A 13,845-nucleotide genomic window follows, 5' to 3' on the forward strand; every position below is an offset into this window, starting at 1 on the left:
AAAAAAAGAATAATTCATATTTATGTCAGACAAATATATTTAAAATATAAATTTTTATTAGTGGGCTGCTATGCATGAAAACAATAACTATTTCCTAAAAAATTAACCTAAGCCTAACCCCTCACATAAAACCATTTATTTATTTATTTATTACACTGTATTACTCTTCATGCCAACTCTTCAACTGCTGAGCTGGAATTACTGTTTTTGGTTTTTTGGGGTTTTTTTTAGAAAACACAAAACTGAATTATGAGTAAGAAATTATTGCTGATACATGCTAATATTAGTATCAGAATTAATACACAGGTATTACCAAATATTCATCTCTGCTCAAACTGCATTTTAGGTTTTGTCCTCCCATTGTTAAAAGAGCCTTCTTTGCTGCTGGTCCTAACAGTCTGTCTAGTGCCGAGGTCACTATCAATAATGTGCTAAAATTTCTAGGATTTTGTCCCAGAGTCAGACTTTGGCTTGAGCATTTCCTCTGTCATAGTCAATCATTCTCACATTCCATTTACTACAGAACAGGACTTCTCTAAACCACCGTGTAATCTATGTTCTCATTTTCACGGTCTATTAATGTGCACATTCCCTTTATTTTTTTTTTCCTCTTTTCTCGTATATTTCAGAACCAGTAGTAACCACTTTACCCTGACTGATTAAAAATATTTACAATGAACTATATTTACAACATATTTCAACTTCAGAGCAACTAACAGCGAAGCAAACACATTTCAAGCTGTCCTGCAAACTCCCATGCTAAGAAAATTCTCCGGATTCTTTCTGACTAGCTTAACAAAATGCTACTTCACACGCACATGTTGCTATTCCACCACAAAGATAAATTGCTATTGCTAGTCTAAAGTTAATACGGCTTATACTGAATAGTAACAAAGAACAAATAGAAAGGATTAAAAAGTCATTTTTCATAAAGTTAATCTTCTGAACTACTCTATATATGCTAACATCCTTCTACTACTAATAAAGGCGAGCACTAAGAGTCTTTCAAAGGACAAAGTAACTTACAATGTCTGGAAAAATATTTTTTCTGCTTTAGAAGAAAAGAGCATGTTCATAACCAAACATTTAAATTTACCCATTGTGCCCAACAGTCTGGATGGCTCCAAGAAGAGTCTGCAGATACTCGATAATTTTCCTCTGTCTTCCTGAAGAGATAAGATGTCTGTTGTAGTTTAAGATATACACCACAGCATTGTGAACAATCCAGGCTTCATTCAATTCTTCTCCTATTTCAGCTGCACGTTGGAAGTTTTCCATAGCATACTGAGATAAGTAGTCTATCCATGAACTATAAAATTAGTATAAAGAAACAGTTATTCCACAACTTCAACATTAGAAGGAATTACATTGTAAGGTCAAATACGCAGTAGTAAATCTCAATCAACAACTACAAAATTTTAAAATTATTTTTCAGTTGCATTTATTAAGTCTTCATCCATTAACTTGTATTTTACTTGGATGAGAAGATGACTCGGGAAAGGAATTAGTATCAACATAAAATGAATAGTCTCTGACACTTAAATGCTATTAGCTTAAAAAATTGCAGCTACAGTTCATGCTTCATGCACATAGTTTTTTAAAATGCACATATGAATCCATACATCAGTGCTAAAAATCATTAAATATCCATGACAGGGCTCTACTTGAACGCAGGTACAAGTAAGGCATTCCACTCAAGTGTTAAGAAGGAATCTTTTTCACTTAACAACTGCATGTGTTTTTGTACTCAAAGATATCTCCAGATGTTCTCAAATGCTGAATTAATTTTTAATAGAAGATTTTTCATAGTCTATGTAATAACTTTCTTTTTTTTTCCCTTAATTATCAAGATGTACCATTACTTAAAAAAAGCAATATGAAAAATATAGACTTGAATGAGGCTACAGAATGGCCACGGTTAAGTCACAAAACCAAAAGAATAAACTGACATAGAATATTACTGTGTCAACAATGGTACAGGACACAGTAGATCAAAATTACTTTTTCCCATTAATTTTTAATTTAATTGGGTAAACTCAAAAACAGCTTAGGAGCAAATTTCGGAACAGAATCCTCATCTTCTGTGTCTCCTGGTTTTGATCAGTTTCTACTTTTTCCCATTTTACTGAACATTTGCAAGCAGAGAGTGTGAGAATCTACTTAATCTTCAGACTTAAGGAACAGACTAAGGGATGCAACTCTGACATCCTTCTCTTTCAGGACATGACCACTGTCACAATACAGCTAATATTAGCATGAATGTGAACAGAAGAGAGTTTAAATATTATCTTCAGAATCTTCAGAGAGAGAATTCTCTCCCCTCTCCTCCTTTGCAAGAAATAATCATGTGAGACCAGAAAAAAATCCTGATACTTGTTATGTTCTACTCTCCCTTTTTAATTTCAGTTGATTGGATGGAACAAACTAGTTTTGTAAACTGAAGTAATTAATCGCATGTATTCGAGTAGTCAGATATCACTATAATTAGAGGAGCTATAAAGCAAGACAAAGAGTTTTTGATTTAGGGAAATATATTTTTAAATACAGAATTTTATAGTCTAAATGTCAATAAAACACAGATTTAATAATTTTTCAGGTTGGGATACTAGCTTCTAGTTTCAGAAAAGTAAATGTTAAGTGAAAAATAAAATGCACACTCCAGAATGAAAGCAAACTAAAAAAAAAAAAAATTATTTCAAATTATTTTTTTAGGTTCTTTTCACTTTCCCATTTGACTACCTAAAAATACAAAGCATCTGTTGACAGTGAATTTTACTAAGAAGAAAACTTTTGCAATTATCATCTGTGTGTGATAATAACAATCTGTTAGAGTTCCTAGGTCTTGTTATATATTAAAGAAAAGTACCTGTATGTCTTCCATTCTGGATCACTTTCAGGAAGATGTGAAACATATCCTGGACAATACTGGTTTGTATCTTCTGGAGGTACAGCATGATCATTCAGTTCAATTCCGTGCAATCTTAATAAATGAACAGTTGCCTGAAAAGATAGAGAGAAATAAAATTTCTACCCAGGTTACCATTGCGAAAATAGACTGTGACTTATTGTCGTTATCTCTTCAAAAATTAAAAAATACAAAACACTTTTTCAAATGTTGTACAGCATGTACAACTATATGAAATACAATGTGAAATACTTCATAATCTTACAACTGTCTACAGCTAATTTTACTGAATAAATTAATTAAGAAAAGAAAAAATTCTTTTTTGGGGGTTTTTTTAATATATATTTTTTAATCATGCTGGAACTTTAAAGATCCAGAAATATAATGTCACACGTCAAACATTCACAACCGAATCCCTTGGAAAAAAGTGTTATCACCACTTGCAGTGAAACTGTTGCTATAGTTACTTCCACACAGTATTCTGATAGATATTTCATGAAACCACTTCCTTTAATTCCTTTGCAGACAGACAATTAAACTCAAAATTCCAGTGCCTTAAGATTTATACATAAAATTATACATAAAACAAAGCTAAATGAAATTATGAATTACAGTTGTTCAATTTATTTACCTCTGCATTAATGAATCTTATTTCTGCTAATATTCTGAGTAAATCTTTTTCAAAAGAGAAGGATTTAGCAGGTAGTAAAGATTCTCTGAGTAAGCTGTCACCTTGATCATCATTCATTATAGTTGTACTAGCTTTCTCGTTCTGTGCTATAAATAAATAAATAAATAAATAATTATTACCATGCAGATCAGAAAAAAATCACCTTAATTGTAAAATGTAAGAATCCCTAAAAATTCTTCTGAAATCCAGAAGTTAACAAGCAGAGATTTAAAATTATTTCACTCTTTTTTTTCATCATTACAATTTATTGCACTCCAAACTTGTTCTTCTCAAGCAGTGCTGAGGTATTGGTTACCTGTGATTTTGCTACATTTGTGCAGAAACTTCAATATTTGCAGCAAGTAACTTGCTCCAGTCATAACATGCATACTGAAATTACATTAATATGAATATAACCCATGGCCTCTAGTTCAATTTTATTGCTTCAGTGGAAGCAGAATGCTGGTCATTATCATAGAATCATAGAATATTTTGGTTGGAAAAGACCATTATGATCATCTAGTCCAACTGTAAACCCAGCATTGCCAGGTTTTATGTAGTTCCTAAAACCTCAGTGTGTTTAAATCATGGATGAGGTTGACATTCTGGCAGCATACCATCAATAAAGAGCAAAATAGTGTTATTTTGCTTTGGTTTAATAATGAAGAGAAAGGACCAAGATTATTTTAATATAAACATAAAGTAGGAGCATAAAAGCTGTCACAGTGGGCTCTCCTCTACATTGTTGTCCAATAGTGGGTGTTTCAGGAAAGGCATAAGAAGTATGATACACAAAACTACTTTTTTCCTGGCCTGTCTTCACGGTTTTTCACTCTGCATCCAAGCAATTTCCTGAAGTAGAGGTTCTGTCTGACCCATCAAGTTCAATACTCTCTCTGATAAATCTAAGTTATTAGTCTTTGTCTAAATTTTATACTTCAATATTCCAATATAACCTTTTAATTTGTGTTAAAAAGTAGTATTTTTGTTTTCTTAAAAACTACAGTCTGATAATTTCACTGGATTGCTCTTCCTTCCTAGACCAATCACACGTATTTACTTTCTCCAGACCAGTCATGTTTCATCTTTTATCTCTTTTCCAAACTAAAGTGAACAAGAAGTACTTACCATAAACTCAGTGCAATCATGCACCAGAAGTATCACTAATAGGAACTGGTATGTTCTTTTTCTGTAACTCTAGAACATCTTGAATTATTTACCTTTATTCAGGTCTGACAACCCAGCAAGTCTCTGTAGAGGGTCTTCACACTACAGCAATTATATATATCATATTGAGGACAGGTCAGGATAAAGACAACCTTTCATTTTTCTCATCCACTAATCCTAGAATTAGTAGTAGTAAAGAAAAATTAAATGGAACATGAAAATGAATGGTGCCAATCTTTCTCAAAGATTCCAGTCAATCATAAATTTCTCTTCCTGCCTTGAGTACCTACAAACTTATTCACATTTCATTTAAATACAAGTAATAATCTCACAGTTAGAAACTGCCCAGAATAGATTGCCTCAACCGCTCCACCAAATGCAGCATTGTTTCCTACAGAAACATGCAGCACTCAATGAAAGTATGAATGGATTTCCAGGAGGTCACTCTACAGTTCTTGAGAATGGAGACCTTCAGTGACATCACAGTTACTGTCTGATTTCTAGTGAATTTCCATCTCTGTAACTATGGACCAACTTCAGCAACCTTGTAACAAACTGTGATTGAACCATATGAAACACTTATGAATAAAGATGGGAAGTGTCTTTATCTCCTTCCTATGCAGTAGAGGTGTGTAGACTGACACAGATAAAATTACAAAGCCCTGTAAACATCCAGAGTATGGGAAAGACACCTTTATCTTGGAGATGCAAAACTTGGGAAATAAAACAAGAACATACCAGTTCCCATTAATGATGCTTTTGGTGTATGGTTGCCCTGAGTTTCTGGCAATCACTTCTTTTGCCCTTTAGTTTAGGAAAGAGATGAAAGATGAAGCATGACTAGCCTGGAGATGTAAAACTTGTGGAAGAAAACATGTAAATTAATGACCTATTTTAGGTGGACCTCGGAAACAATCTAGAGAAAAAATCTAGGGAATAGGTTCAGTTAACACTGGCTAGAGAAAAAAAAAAAAGCCAACAGGTTGTGTACTAGAATTTCATCTATTATTAGAGATGATTTTTATAAACTCCCAGACAAAAAAAAAGTTTGACAGACATATGTAAAAGTCAGCAAGCAGCTAGTGGTTTGAAAGTGTTTTTTCTCAGAGTTGATAACTCTTTCAATATGTGTGCTAGGTTTTCAGCAGACCCTCAAGAAACAAGGCACAATGTCAGATACCTCAGAGGAACCACTATTAAGGAAATAAAGGGTAAAAAAGGTTACCACAGGAGCCTCATACAAAGTGACTGATAATCCATTTTTCTTCAGCTTCCTCAGTAATTAGGTATGACAGACATGGATAATATGGACCTAGACAACCATTAGGGAATGAAACTATTTTCTTAGGTAGATACATTCATGTAAGTACTTTTCTATAGCACTAGTGAAACACTTCTGAAGGCAAAGTATGGTTTCAACAGAAAGATGTATTGACTAATTTCTAGAGTCAGAGGCCAACAGAGAATGACAGACAAGTCTCAGGGAACTTTGGGAAGGGGAGGGAAGAAAGTACTAATATTGGCTTTCCTTCAAGTACCTCTAATAAATCAGGAAAAGGTTCCCCTTATAACATTCAAAATAATTTGTTCACTTACTTTTTTTAGGTTTTATTACTTTCCTAAACAAAGTATCATCATACAAGAGACAAAATCTGCATGCTGCACGGCAGACATCCCATACTCCTTGTTTACGTGCAACTTTTGCCAAATGTGCCCAAAGTATAATTCTATCAAAGAAAAAGCATACATACAATTACCTTATAAGCAGGATTATCTTCCACACTTCAGGACTGACAAAAAATCATATAAAAAAATGATGGCCATCATAAAATTAAATTTTAAATCTAATAAAAAATAATAAATGGAAGAGTTTTTATCAGTAGCAAAGATAACATTATGTCCTGGTTTTGGCTGAGATAGAGATCATTTTTTTTTTATGAACTAGAATAGCACTGTGATTTGGATTTAGTATGGGATTTAACATGAGAAGAATGCTGTTAATATACTGATGGTTTTAGTTGCTGCTAAGAAATCAATGACTTTTCAACTTCCCGTACTTTGTTAGAGTGCAGGTAGGAGAGAGTATAGCCAGAGCAATGGATCCAAACTGGCATTTGGATATGCAAATGGGATATTCCATATTGTGCAACGTCATGCTCAGTATATGCATGAGGGTCATCCGGGAAGCTCTCTCTCTCTCTCTCTCTCGTCCAGGATTGCAGTTTCAAGATTTTCTCTCCTCCAGGATCGCTAGCCAGGAATGGGCTGGGCATTGGTCAGCAGGTGATGAGCAACAGCAGTGTGCCTCACTCACTTGTATATTCTATTATTATTATTATTATTATTTTAAATTTATTTTATTTCAACTATTAAATTGTTCTTATCTTAACTCATGAGTCTCCTTACCCTTACCTTACTCCTCCAAATCTCTCCCTAACTCCCTGGAGCTGGGGAGGGTGAGTGACCAGGTGAGTGAGCAGCTGTGTGGTGTTTGGCTACCGGCCAGGTTAAAACCATGACACACTATTACTCTATTAATTTTTAAAAATATCCCCTCAGCATATCAAGAGAGGAACAATATTCTTGTTTTCGATAGCAATTATAATGAAATTTCAAAATGTGTGTGTGACACCTCTAATTGTCTATCTTATAAAACAAACTAAACTAAATATTTCAAAGTCGATGTCAAGAATTTCAAAATAAGTCTTGAAAACAAGTTTGGATTTGGAATTTTTCAGAAAACAATTCAGTTTAAACTTCATCACAAGAATTTTTAGTGCAGCAAAAAAAGGAAATACTTCCTTTTAGATAAAGAATGATGAAACGATATACAAATAGTCAAAACAAAACCTGTTATTTTCCTACCGATTAATCTTTCTGGCTCTTAGAACGGACTACTTCATTTCTTTATCAAAAAAGTTGTAGCAAGTGATGTGATACAAGGACCTAAAAAGACACTTCAGCGAAGTTTCAATTGTATTTAGACTGTTATTCAATCTTCCAGCCTTAATCCACTCATTCTTCTTTGTGTTCTGTTCATATCAATAGGTGATATGAATCAATAAACAGGTGAGTTTATGTGTGAATGTGAGAGACTGGATTAGAAACAGTGAAAGAATACAATCACACATAATCTGTGAACATAATGGAACTTTCCAGACAAAGTTAAACATATGCTTAAACACTTTGCCAGGTCTAACTGAAGTATTCAACCACTTACAAGGTATCATCAAGTAACTTAACAGCTGCAATAAGAAACTTTCCCATTTGAGACTTCTAAACAAGAAGAAAGAGACACTTCTTGTCTAATTACCTCTCTCTGTCATTTTCATCTCTTAAGTGTTTCAAATGTTCATCAACTTTCTCCATGCTTTTAATATGATGTTGCGCTTTTGCACAGAGGAAGCTTATTTGACTTCTACTTTTACCTGAGGAAACTTAGAAAAGAAAAAAGAATTTAAGGTAATTTTTAAGTATTAAGAGTAATTAAGATAATTTTAAAGTACTAGAATAATACTTAAATGGATGAAGTAATACACAAATTTCACATTCATGATGAATTTTAACAACATTTATCTAACCAAATACATTTTCTATCAATATTAAAGTTTATTGGTTTGTTCTGATTTGAGAATACTGAATTTTGTTCTACTTAGTCAACAAAATATTGAGCAAAAATATTAAACAAAGAAATAACCCACATAGAAAAATGATGCAAGGGAGGAACAAGCTGGCCCCCTGAGGTAGAAAATTACTCCAGTGGAACAGATACATCAAAAAGAGATTATGTTTTGCAGTGTAATGACATATAAAAGATGCTTTGCATTAGAGTACAAGTAACTTGATGTGACTGGGAAGTCTGATGAGTTTGTACATTCACATGAATCTAAGTGATGGTCCCTAACGTAATGCAGACTGAGTAAGCTTTAATTTTATCCTCAAAAAATTTGCCAAATAATAGCAGCAAATGCATATAAAATATTTCTGGCTTAAAAATATATATATAAGCAGGTTCACTGTAACATTCAGTTAAAATGAAAAGAGGAAGGCATAGTGTCTTACCATTTTTGCTAAAAATATTTTGCAAATATTTTGGAATGCATTATCCAGCATACAATAAGGCCGTGTGAACTAACTATACACGTAGATGAACTGACAGAAATTGTTCAGTATAATACATAATCACAATAATATCATGTAAAGCTGTAGGGTAAAGAATTGTGGATTGATTAAAAACCTACATTGTTCTCTGGATCTATGGGTACAATTCTCACTAAATTAGGCCAGCATATACATCAAAAAAGAATTAAATGTTGATCCAGTTATTTATGCAATTTAAAAGAAAAATAACCCTACCAATGTGACATGCCTGTTTAAGATTGATGTTTTAGAAAGTAAATAAAGAATTCATGCCTAAATCTCTGTGCTAAACTCAATCTCTCAAAAGCAAGATCTTAGAATAGAAAGATAATTACAATATAAAACAAATACTCAATATTGTATGTAATTAACACAGAAAATTATAAGGTGAAACTTCTGAAAATACCACTTAACACTGACCTTGGGTAAGAACATTCAGGAGTTGCACACAGTGAAAATAAAATAACAGCACAACTTACAGCACAACAGTAAGATTCAGACAAATTCAGAGGGGAAAAAAAATAATATTTCCTCTTCTAGTATCACAATGGATAACCTTGGATCCCTAGTGAAATGGAAAGGAGCTTTGCCACAGAATTCAGCAGAACTGTCACTTATATTGCAATATTCTCTACTTTGCTGTCACTAGATGTTATGTCCCACCTTTAAGACTGTGCAAAGCACTCAAAGTCAAGTGTAATAACTTTTAGTCACACATATGTACACATTACCTTTAGCTTCATTTTCACCATCAAGGACTACTTGAAACGAATCAGGAGCTAGTGCAAGACCTGCGTTGACCAGAAGGGATCTTTTTTCCCTCACATTATCCTTTCCCCTATTAGCCTATGCAAAGAAAACAACTAGATGTTTTAAGGTTCATTTTTATTATATTTCTCTTTATCTAATTTAATAAACAGAATGCAGATCATAGAACTTGGTACTACCAAAAAATACCTATAGGAATTGTGTATCTTCATGTATCTTACACAGTATTACTGTTGTTGAAAGCAACTGTAGAACTTTGGTTGATCTTGACATGAATATATTAAAGATAACTGAATACAAAGTACTGTTCATGCTCCTCATGGACCTTTACAGTACATTCCTCAGTGTATAACCTGTCATTATGTTATACTTTCTTAAATGTGCACTTGCCGCCCGGAAGGCAAGCCGTGTCCTGGGCTGCATCAAGAGCAGCGTGGGCAGCAGGTCAAGGGAGGTGATTCTCCCCCTCTACTCCGCTCTTGTAAGGCCCCACCTGGAGTACTGTGTCCAGTTCTGGAGCTCCCAACACAAGAAAGACATGGGCCTGTTAGAACGAGTCCAGAGGAGGCCACAAGGATGATCCAAGGACAGGCTGAGAGCCTGTCTTTGTCTTTCTTGTAGCCAGCTAACAATGAGTTGCCAATACAACTTTTGTTCGGGTGCTGAGGCACCATAACAGAATTAGATGCAGTAACTCTTGACAACGACTACACTGTGACTTTAGATTATATTATTTAGCGTTGTTTCTAAATGTGACATAATACTGATTTATCTCAAAGCCAGCTAGGATGTTTAGCTATTTGTCCACTGCTCCCGTCACTAATTAAAACACTGTTCCAGCAATGAAATCTTAATTGTTGACAATAATGAATTGGCTTATATTTTGCTGATATTTTTGCTAATGAATAACTTCTCCTCTCTGCCTCAAGAAATCAGCTTTGAATATAACTGGAAAAAATCCTCTATCACAATCTTCAGAGCATGGAGCACCATGACTACCATAGAGAGAATTCAGAGACTTTTTCAAGGCAACCAATCAATGCCAATTTGCTGAAAGCAAGCTTATGCTGGCTCTACTAATATGCAGTTCTACTATACAGCTGGTTTTCCTCTGCCAGAATTTAATAAGCAAACCTATTTCAGCTACTGTTCTTATTCTTCTTGATTACCTGTTCAATCATCATTACTGCCTGATCCTCTAGATGCTCAGGTGACTTGTACAGCACAGTGCACAAACGAAGACGGTTAAATGTCAGTCTCAGATGTTCTTGATACTGCTCACTGTTGTTTAGGTGCATAGCTTTTCGTAAATGTTCCACAGCAGCTTCTATTCTATCCCCATCTTCTTCAATACGAGCTATTTCCATATGAACTTGGCAACGCAACAAAATCAACATGCTAAAGAATACAAATATAAATGTAAACTGTTAAAATGAGGCAAACAGAAGAATACATCTAAACAAATTATACATTTTCTTAGTAGAGTTTTTAAATTAAAAAGAAGTATCACCTAAGATACAAAAATAACATCTTGCAAGAAGTGTCTTATTTGACATGCAATAAAGAAGCCATGAATTTTTTTTTTAAGTATATTTCTAATCGTATGTTTTTAAACAACAAAAGTGATGTTAATACAAGACCCTAAACTACACTCCAACATATTTACTCATACTGCAGGTTTGGAATTTTGTCAGATAATTTTGATTAACTACAGCATTTTTCACTTCCTAACAAATTTCAATATTTGCTATAGGCTATTAAACGGTGTAAGGTTTTGCCTGAAAGAAACCTATATTTAAAATAATTAATGAGGAAATATAGGCAATACACAGACGTTAATTTATTACAAGCTAGTGGAAAATTTTCAAAGACACTTAACATCATAGAGCTTGACCTTTTGAATGAGTTTGAAGCTGAGTCATTAGACCTTTCAAAGTAACAAATAAAAAGCACGCAGCATAAAAAGTTACCTGTCAATCTCTTCAAGGACATCAGCAATTGATATCAACGGCTTTCGCAGATGTTGATGCAAATTGTGTTGTAGTAGTGGTAAGCACAGATTCCACTGGGTTGCACAAACAACCTGAATCACATCAGGATCTCCCAACTGAACTGCACGTTTTAAGGTTAACTCGAGATTTTTTATCACCTCCAGCTGAGCCTACACAAATGAAAAATTAATTCACATATATTGCATTTAATGAACACAACTTCTTACATGTTCCCACAAATTTTAATCTTAGGGCTTTTCCAACAGAAAGCAGTACCTCAGCCAGAAGACTTCGTAAACTCGTAAACTTTTTTTTTTAAATATAATTTTTTTAAAATAATTTCTTTAATAAAAACTTTTTTTTCTTTTTAAATAGACATTGATAACCAAGGAGTACTTCTTTTAAGTACTCCATGCTGCCACTATATATTTCAGGCAAAAGTCTGTCAGCTATTTCCCTTTCTTATGATAAACAGTAATTTATAATTGTGAAATAATTGCGAATTCAGAAGGATTAGCTGCTTTTTACATGTATATATACACTAAGCTACAAATGCAGTGTATGAGAGGAAAAAAAGAAATATTATGAATGGGATTTGCTATACTGTCAATTAAACTTGGTTCCTATTAAATTTAAAAGCTAATCCTTACCTATAGTAACAGACACTCACTAAGTTTTTTTCAGAGGTTATGGGATTAAAAAAAAAGAAAGAAAATAGACCAAAAAACATCTCCAACTACATACATGTGGTAAAAATATTTAGAAATTAAAGTTAAATATCTAAATATCCTAATTTTTATTTAAGCAGTACTAGTAGTGTTTCATATTATGAGGATTTACAAATTTTTTTTTTTCTAAAGGTGAATGGAATTTCTGAATCCCCAAAATGAGAATAGTCATAGATAGGAGTAAGTTGGATTTTTTTAGCACTATCAATTTCCACAAAGCATATTCATACTCCCCCTTTTAGGAACTTTAGGTGCCTCTAACAGCTGTTCTAAATTGCTTATTCTAAGCATCTATCTAATCTCATTGATAATATTGATAATTTAGGTTTCTGCTTTTGATGGTCTGAATTGTAACTGAGTCTAGAACTGACTATAGAAATCTACGAAAATCCTCTCCAGTGTGACAATTTTTCAGGAATAATCTGCATTTCTCTGACATAAGAATGTGTATGAGATCACCCATAACATGCAATAATAGTTGAGTTGGACTCCATGATCCTTATGAGTCCCTTCCAACTTGAGATATTGTATGAAAACATCTCCCATAAAAGTAAAATGTGAAAATAAGAAGAGTGTTGCCTTTCCATGCCTCAATGCTACCATCTTTACTCTTGGAAAGTAATGTATTATGAACCTTAAAGTCAGACAGAAGACTGAAGGGAATATACAACTGTTGTTTATTTTTCCCCGTTTTCTTCCTGGTAGCCCAGTTACAAAGAACACAAAGTTTATAAAGTTTATAAAAGAATCTCTGATCAGTATAATGTAATTCAGACACACAAGTCCAATGCAATTTTCCATGTTTAACTAATTAAAGCTCTTACTTTATTCTCAAAGTTAAAGAACATACCTCAACAACTCCTTTGGTATAAGTCTCAATTTTAGTGCCAAGTTTTTTTATTTCATATTCGCATTCCAGGCATTCTATTTCAATAAGTTTCCCTTGCTCCTATGAAGTATTAATATACAAAATGGTAATTTTAATAAATAAAAAGGAACACAATGAAGATTAAGCCCATGCAACTGCACTAATACAGCACTGTAATTTCTTACTGAAAATCCCCCTATACTAGCTAATTAACTGAAACAATAAAAAGGAAACAGAAGTTGTTGTTTGAACAGCAGTCACTTCTAACTAAGCCAAAGCTGCAAAATAACTTTACTATGACTTTTGAAGTTGTTCATTGCCAGACTTTGCAATAAGAAAGCCAGCATACACTTGATTTTTCCTATACTGTAATTTGATTTCTGTTCTAGTAGATCCTTGCTCACTAACGTAATTAAAAAGGTACATGCTTGGAATAAATGAGAGCTATTCAAGACAGAAAGGATTCATCTTGATGGGTAGTGCAAGTTCTAAGTGAAAAAAAGAGGTTAGATTTTTAACACCTCAGGAAAGATCTGGCTATTAAATCATACAAATTATATGTATGGATCATGTAAGATATTTTGTATTTGGTTTTACGTGGTACAGTA

General features: G+C 33.4%; 1 protein-coding gene across 1 annotated transcript in view; it reads right to left on the bottom strand.

Moving 5' to 3' along the window:
- Positions 1 to 1,096: 1,096 nt before the first annotated feature.
- The window catches only part of CFAP46 (cilia and flagella associated protein 46), a gene marked incomplete at its 3' end in the record, with an annotated part of 23,112 nt that continues 10,363 nt past the window's right edge, over positions 1,097 to 13,845 (bottom strand). Inside the window, exons 10-18 of the mRNA XM_010177354.1 lie at positions 13,220 to 13,318; positions 11,621 to 11,811; positions 10,820 to 11,048; positions 9,614 to 9,728; positions 8,056 to 8,179; positions 6,339 to 6,469; positions 3,537 to 3,682; positions 2,867 to 3,000; positions 1,097 to 1,309 (exon numbers count right to left, since the gene is read on the bottom strand). Coding sequence (XP_010175656.1) covers positions 1,097 to 1,309; positions 2,867 to 3,000; positions 3,537 to 3,682; positions 6,339 to 6,469; positions 8,056 to 8,179; positions 9,614 to 9,728; positions 10,820 to 11,048; positions 11,621 to 11,811; positions 13,220 to 13,318 — 1,382 coding nt within the window. The remainder of the gene's footprint in view (positions 1,310 to 2,866; positions 3,001 to 3,536; positions 3,683 to 6,338; positions 6,470 to 8,055; positions 8,180 to 9,613; positions 9,729 to 10,819; positions 11,049 to 11,620; positions 11,812 to 13,219; positions 13,319 to 13,845) is intronic.

Source organism: Antrostomus carolinensis, unplaced genomic scaffold (assembly GCF_000700745.2).
Source record: "Antrostomus carolinensis isolate BGI_N321 unplaced genomic scaffold, ASM70074v2 scaffold16671, whole genome shotgun sequence".
Taxonomy (NCBI): domain Eukaryota; kingdom Metazoa; phylum Chordata; class Aves; order Caprimulgiformes; family Caprimulgidae; genus Antrostomus; species Antrostomus carolinensis.